At 43.5% G+C, this 7,638-nt stretch overlaps 1 protein-coding gene across 1 annotated transcript; it reads left to right on the top strand.

The window, feature by feature from the left end:
* Nucleotides 1-1,990: 1,990 nt before the first annotated feature.
* On the top strand, nucleotides 1,991-7,638 carry msh4 (mutS homolog 4). The gene is made up of 19 exons (XM_053435383.1): nucleotides 1,991-2,092; nucleotides 2,178-2,341; nucleotides 2,460-2,570; nucleotides 2,790-2,905; nucleotides 2,995-3,168; nucleotides 3,278-3,450; nucleotides 3,547-3,614; nucleotides 3,809-3,883; nucleotides 4,011-4,075; nucleotides 4,168-4,337; nucleotides 4,439-4,575; nucleotides 4,732-4,835; nucleotides 5,371-5,495; nucleotides 6,084-6,284; nucleotides 6,372-6,490; nucleotides 6,580-6,708; nucleotides 6,922-7,096; nucleotides 7,178-7,266; nucleotides 7,438-7,638. The coding sequence occupies exons 2-19, from the start codon at nucleotides 2,270-2,272 to the stop codon at nucleotides 7,633-7,635; spliced, it is 2,301 nt and encodes a 766-aa protein (XP_053291358.1). The 5' UTR covers nucleotides 1,991-2,092; nucleotides 2,178-2,269; the 3' UTR covers nucleotides 7,636-7,638.

Raw genomic sequence — 7,638 nt, 5'->3', positions numbered from 1 at the left:
AGAGAGAAGTTCCGGTGTGCGTTCATCTTCAGAATAAAAGCATGGCCTCAAAACAGCTGTGGAGCATGACACAGGATGAGACCAAATTAAACTCATTTTTATACAGACTAATCTCTACCTAACAAGCAATTTCAACTGTTTAGTACAGAAGTGCACATCTATTCATAAGAAATCACGACAGAAGATTAAGAAAACACAACAATGACACCATTCACATAATCACAAATATGTATTTACTACACAGGATAATTAGAACAAACCTCTTTGTATTAGATTTGAGTCATTCCTCGGGTTGATATTAATGTTTTTATGGAAAACATAACGTTTTTTTCCCAATCCCTTCCATGTCAAGTGACCCAGTGATTCTAAATATATCCAAATTCGTATCACTACACTGCATAATTAGAACAAACCTCTTTGCATCAGATTTGAGTGCTTCTGTTTAATATTAAAATATTTATAGAATGTGTATGTTTATCTTCCAAATCCCTTCCATGTCATGTGACCCAGTGGATCTAAACCAAAGCTGAATTGTGATATTACAATTGCCTACCCCACCTCACTGTCTAAGTGCCCCTGAGCAAGGCACCTTACTCCCCTAACCACTGCTCCCCGGGGCGCCGTGCATGGCTGCCCCGATAAATAGGACGTAGCTCTTTATAATGGATTTAAGTGCTTTTTCTGTTTTATTCTAATATTTTCATGGGGAAATAATTTAATAAATTAAAATAGCTTCCATGTCATGTGACCTAGTAACCACACCAATGGCGATAAACATGCGCAGTGACACCTACTGGCGGCGGGAATTTGCACAATCATCATGCTAACATTAGACAAGTAAATGCTAAGCTAACCGAGGAACTTCTTCTCTGTTGTCGGCCGCGTATTTAGAGTTGGACGTGATTCCTCCATTGACCTGTCTGTAAAATGATTCGCAGCAGCACAGAGGAGGTGACAACCGGCGGTGACGCCTCAGACAGCGGACACACCTGGGCGGCGTCCCCGGTGGACAGAGCCGGACTGAACGAAACCACCTCACACGGTCCCCGCTCCACCTCCTCCGCTTCATCCCGTCAGAGTTTTGATGGAGGCTGTTCGAGCTCCGGCCCCAGACCCACACTAACTCCAACCGGCCCAGGTAAACTGATGGAGGAGTTAGCAGGTAGCTAACATTAGCATGAAACCGTCTCCTTGACGGGTGGAGCCAGAAAGATACCACAATATGTGAACAATTCACTGTCAGGATGAAGACATTTGTCTATGTTTTGACTGAATTCATTTTCTATATTCATAATTGTTTAAATAACCGGGAAAATTCCAGATTCACAACAAGAAATGGATGGACTCCAGACCAAGTGTTAAACCGAAGACTCTTGAACTACATCAATCTTTCTTTATTTTGTGTGTGTTTATACTAGGGCTGGGCAATAAGGCCATGTCCCATCAGTCGATGTTGAGAATTATTAATTCATTAAAAATCATATTAAATCCCATTATTATATCTTCTAAGTTTAAGCACTAATGAGGACTTTCTTATATTGCTATTGATGACATTTATAGATATTATTTTACTGCCCAGTCCTAGTTTATACTGTAATTGTGTATGAGTTCCCTAATAAACAATACAACTTCCGGTATCCATCCACCCATTATCTATACCACTTATCCGTTGAGGGTCACATGGGGGCTAATCCCAGCTGCTGACCTTGGGCGAGAGGCGGGCTACACCCTGGACAGGCTGTCAGCGCATCACAGGGCTGACATATAGAGACCAACAACCATTTCATTTCAGATATCAAGTATCTATAGTTTGTCTTTCAAATGATAACGGGGACACGTTTGTTAGACTGTCGGACTTGTCTCTGGTCAGCGCACTGCCGTTGTATTTAATGACAAACGCCTCTCCTTGTATTTCCCTGCAACATAGGTCAGTTTCCTCATGGCGTCACAGGGGGAAGGATAAATCCATCAGTGTTTGCAACCACTTCGGACAGCTCCTCCTTCCGCAGCCATGTAGGAACACCCAGACTGAGAAGGACCCCTGGGGCCGCAGGCACACATCCTGCACAGACACCACTTACTGATCACACTGGTACTTCTTAAATTATTCGTAGAGTAAGGTGAATAATTAGCTGAGGCAGAGTTTCTCATTCAGTTTTCTCTCCTTTTTTACACAGCAACAAGTTGCTCCTCTGCGACTACAACCTCTGCTGCCTCTGTGATTGTAGCAGTGGTCGAAGGGCGTGGTTTGGCCAGGGGAGAGATCGGCATGGCCAGTCTCAACTTGAAATGTCCAGAGCTTGTACTTTGTCAGTTTGCAGACACTGGGACGTATGCCAAGGTAACCCATTCATTATAATATACAATAAACTACTATATTACATTATCTCTCCGCACTCAGAACTGACTCTGACACAGAGGAAATTCATGTCACAGTCATGTATTCCTCTTTTTTTAAGGTCATAAACAAGATTCACATCCTGGTGCCACTGGAGATACTGATGCCAGACACGGCGAGTGAGAAGGGAAAAGGGACCAAGCTGTTCAAACTCATCACTGAGAACTTCCCGGTACCAAACCACAATAGCTGTTATCAGTAAAACACCATTCTTTCTAACAAATACCCATTTTAACACAGACACTCACCCACTAATGTCCTTTCATCCACTCAGTCATTTACTCATTCTTACATTGAATTACTGTTACCTGGTTAAAGTGTATCCCATCTGTTGACATAGTGTGTCTATGGTGTGAGGTAATGTCTTCACGTCTCATTCATGTTCTTTCAGTGTGTTGCTTTCACTGCGATCCAAAGGAAGTATTTCAATGAGAGAAAGGGACTGGAGTACATTCAGCAGCTGTGCGCTCCAGAATTTGGCACCGTCCTCATGGAAGTGCAAGCTAAGTACGCCACTGTTTACAGTAATCCATATAAATAGTTATACTGTGGCACTATACAGCTTTTTACTGTCTTGCGTCATGATATTTCCCCAGATATTATTGCCTGGCAGCTGCAGCTGCTTTGCTGAAATACTTAGAGTTCATCCAGAACTCTGTCTATGCTGCCAAGTCTCTTAAAGTGAGCTTTAAAGGGAGTGAGCAGACGACCATGATAGACTCAGCATCTGCCACCAACTTGGAGCTGGTGGTCAATAACAGAGACCACAGGTATGATGAAAAGTAATGGCATGGACGTGAGAGAGTTGTACTTATATGCAGTGTCTGTGTGATGACAGATAAATTCAGTGGGCCTCTGTTGTTGCTTCTCTGGATACAGGAGCGAACATTCTCTTTTAGGAGTGCTTAACCACACAAAAACCCCTGGTGGTGCTAGAAGACTACGCTCCAACATTCTTGAGCCTCTGGTCGATGTGGACACCATTAACATACGACTGGACGCTGTACATGAGCTATTACAGGACGAGGATATCTTCTTTGGCCTGAAAAATGGTGGAGGAAGCACAATCAGTTTTCAATCACATATTAAATACTGTTATGTGAGCGCAACACAAGGGATTTGAATATCTGTTCTTTTACCCCCTCCAGCCATCGGTCATTTCCTTGACATTGACCAGCTGCTCTCGGTTCTCGTCCAAATCCCAAAGCAGGAAACGGTACGTACCGCACTTCAATTAGTCATGAGTGCAGAGGAGGGTTTCATTTCAGTGGAATGTCCTCACGTGTATGCGGGAATTTGTTTACTTTAAAATGCTGACCTAGCTAAAAGCCACAAATTCAGCACACTTCAAGTATTGTTCTGTCTTTTTCTTTTTGCGCCCTTCACAGTATCAAATCAATTTTTCTACAGGTTCAGGTTGCTGAGGCAAAGATCACACATGTCATTCAGCTGAAACACACATTGGATCTGGTGCCAAGGTTAAGGGTCTGTACATGTTGGTGTATGACATCAGTTAGAATTCATCCTACTGTCATTTATTAAATAGAAAAAAAGCTGTTTACTTTTCCTTTCACTGTTACGTAGTTATAATAGTAATGCCAACTCCTCTCAGATGGTGTTGAAGAACTGCAACACAGCTCTACTTAAAGCCTACAGCACCTCGCTGGAAGACACCAGGTACTGAACCTTCTGCCTGCGAAGTAAAGTAACTACTTGAAAACTGTCTACACGTGACTTTCACTGTGTGTTTCTGTTTGTGTCCACCTCAGGTTTGACTTGATCCTAGAGCAGATCAAGACAGTGATTAATGACGACACGACCTACCTGAAGGGGAGTCTGAACATGCGCACTCAGAAGTGTTACGCCGTGCGACCAAATGTCAACGAGTTCCTCGACATTGCCCGCAGAGCCTACACTGAGATAGTGGACGACATTGCCGGTGTTTGTTCTGGCTGTTAAGCAGATATGGTTGTCTTTTACAGTGATTGTAAAAAGCATTCATAGGTCAAAATGCCCATTAACTATCCTAGTGTTCCCCAGGGCTAGTGAACCAAATGGGGGAGAAATACGGCTTTCCAATGCGAACCAGCTTCAGCACAGCTCGAGGATTCTTCATCCAGATGAAGCTTGAAGGTGTGGTTCTGCCTGGAGGGAACCTGCCTCCAGAGTTCATCAAGGTACGGTCCAGCACAGATTCAGTAAGAGACCACAGACTAACAGATTTACAAAGAAAGTTGAACAGCAGCTTTGAATGAAGGAAGCTAAATTTTCCCTACAGTGGTCATAGTCTTTGAATCACAGAATGAAGAGTGTTTCATCACTTGTCACCTCAGGTATCCAAGCACAAGAACAACTACGGCTTCACCACTGCAGACCTGGTGAAGATGAACGACCGCTGCGAGGAGGCCCTGAGGGAGATCTTTCACATTTCTTATGTGTGAGGAAATCATGATCCTGTGACTCACAAACACTCACAGTAATGTACCGAACACGTTTCACTGTACCGTATGTTGAATGACTAACAAATTGATTTGTAAGGAGGTTGTCCTCGGCTGCACAATTTCTTAGCTGCGTAATCACAGTATTTCTTTGAATTATTGATTAGCTGGGTTAGTCTGATCAATTATTTGTGCGGTATTATTTCCCACCATAGATGGATGTGATTATGCAGAGGTCTTAAAATGTGGAGCCTATTAATTTTCCAAGTATATTTGAAAGTTACTCGGTTGCCAGAGATTTGAGGACCATATAACACAAAATTATTCTCCACATATAACATAAAAACTATATCTTAGTGGAAACAGACCAAAATAATCAATTATCAGCTCATTCATTAAAGATTGGTTAAGTTTTCATCTTGTCAAACCTGTCTAGATAGATTTTTATACTCCTCTTTTGTCCACCAGAGGCTGCTCTACGTTTGCCCTAATCTCTCCAGTGCTTTACGCCTGTTCTCACCTCTCTCTATGCAGGGTGATATGTCAACTGCTGAGCACCGTCCACGAGCACATCCACTGCCTGTACAAGCTCTCTGATGCTGTCTCCATGCTGGACATGCTGCTGTCACTGGCTAGCGCATGCACCATCTCAGACTATGGTAAAGACCAAGCTTTGTTACTGTCCATCAACAAGTCAGTTAAACTATGAAATGAACCCTCAGGTGTGATCTATTGACTGAGGGAGTACTGTGTGCACATCAGGCAGCACCTGGCCAACGTCCCACATGACAGCCAGAAAGGTCTCCGCAGAGGTGGACGCTCCGCTGGTTTCTTTTTCTGTGTGTGTGGGTTGTGGGCAGCACCAGCCCGATCAGCCACGTGGGTGGGGAGCGCTGGCCCTCAGCTGTCTGAAAGCGTCTCTCCATAGACACGTGCTGACGGCCTGCCCCCTTCCCTCGTTGCCAGCTTGTTCTCAGATCACCCTCGTTACATAAATGGCACTAGTGCGCCGACAACTCTTCCTAGCAGAGGAGCTAGCTGCATTTAAACACTGCAGACTCATCTCTCAGAATTCTGTTATTATACTGTGAAATCATATATGTATGAAATCAGATACTGTAATTTGGTATGTATTTTACCCAGAAAAGTTATAAGAGTCACAGTATATAGCTATATAGGTTTGTAATTTTACAAAGTAAAGTAATTTTTCGATTGATTTGTGTTTTTTTTCCTGCTGTGTCTGCCAGTGCGTCCAGAGTTCACAGACACTCTGGCAATAAAGCAGGGTCGTCACCCCATACTGGAGCGAATGGCTGGACAGCAGCCGGTATCGAACAATAGCTACATCTCAGAGGGCAGCAACTTTGTCATCATCACTGGACCCAACATGAGTGGCAAGTCCACCTACCTCAAACAGGTGGCGCTGTGTCAGATCATGGCTCAAATAGGTCAGCAGCAAACCTTTCAGCATCACACAAAAAAAAAAAAGTCTACTTTTAGCTTTTTGAGTAAATCTCCTTGTGTCATTGTTCCAGGATCTTTTGTTCCAGCTGACTACGCCTCTTTTCGTGTTGCTGATCAGATTTTTACCAGAATTGGTGTCGACGATGATTTTGAAACTAACTCTTCCACCTTCATGTTGGAAATGAAGGAAGTATGTTTCGTTCTTTCATTATATATATATATATATTTATATATAAGAAAATATAAAATTATCATTGACTGTACAATTACTCCCCAAAGATCTCTTACATCATCCACAATGCAAGTGACAGGTCCCTGATCATCATAGATGAGTTGGGACGTGGTACCGGTGCTGAAGAGGGCATAGGCCTCTGTCACTCAGTGTGTGAGTTCCTCCTCGGTCTCAAGGTACGGTCTCAAGTATTTGCCATTGTTGTCATGTAGCCACTCCTCTCGCTAGGATTAAAAAAAACGGACAAATTAGACGCCTGCTGTTTCAATCAATCATTTAACCCGTCATTATCTGATGTGGAACACCTCTTAGGTCAACAGTAAAGCAGAAATACAAGACTAGTGCACGTTGCCCTGTGTTTTAATCTTCAAGGCGTGTGCTGTTTGCAGGCGTTCACCCTGTTTGCCACGCACTTTCTTGAGCTGTGTCAACTGGAGTCTCTTTACCCAAACGTGGAAAACCAGCACATGGAGGTTCAGCACACGCGCAGTGTTAACAATGACGATGAGAGTGTGGTGTACACGTATCTGCTGAGTCGAGGATGCTCGGAGGAAAGACACTATGGTACAGAATTGGTGAAATCAAAGTGCGATTCTGTTGAAATTGGTTATTAAAAAGTAAAATAGCTTGTCTTTGATTTTCTAGGTCTGAGAGCAGCTGAAATGACTGCCCTCCCTTTAAGTTTAATCCAAGAGGCAAAGATAATAGCCTCTAATGTCAGCCAGCAGCTTTTGGTATGTTTCACAAATATCACACGTTATCTCTTTTACCAGTTTAATTTAATATAAACCAGTCTTTAGCCTCTTGGGACAGATGGCACTCGTGTTTTATTTGTTCCATAAATAATCCTGATAAATATCAGAGAAGTGCTTGACAAGACCTTAGGTGTGTCATTAATCTTTTAGGCCAAACATCATAGTGATCCAGAAACACAGAGGCAGAGAGCTGTGTACCACCTGGCCACTCGCCTCCTGCAGGCTGCCAGGAACTCCAGACTGGACCCAGACAGCCTGCGCATGTATCTGAAAGGCCTGAGGAAGCAGTTTGAGGCAGAGCTGCAGGCCGCAGGGCAGCCAGAGTCCATGGACGCAGAGGAGGAGTGACTG

Source organism: Pleuronectes platessa, chromosome 11, assembly GCF_947347685.1.
Source record: "Pleuronectes platessa chromosome 11, fPlePla1.1, whole genome shotgun sequence".
Lineage (NCBI taxonomy): Eukaryota > Metazoa > Chordata > Actinopteri > Pleuronectiformes > Pleuronectidae > Pleuronectes > Pleuronectes platessa.
This window is presented reverse-complemented; position numbering and strand designations above follow the sequence as displayed.

Excerpts from the sequence above, each read along its gene's own strand:
- msh4 (XM_053435383.1), top strand. The coding sequence starts at position 2,270 with ATGGCCAGTCTCAACTTGAAATGTCCAGAGCTTGTACTTTGTCAGTTT. Across the intron at positions 3,451-3,546 it reads CTTCTTTGGCCTGAAAAATG|CCATCGGTCATTTCCTTGAC; the intron begins GTGGAGGAAGCA and ends TACCCCCTCCAG. Across the intron at positions 4,338-4,438 it reads GATAGTGGACGACATTGCCG|GGCTAGTGAACCAAATGGGG; the intron begins GTGTTTGTTCTG and ends AGTGTTCCCCAG.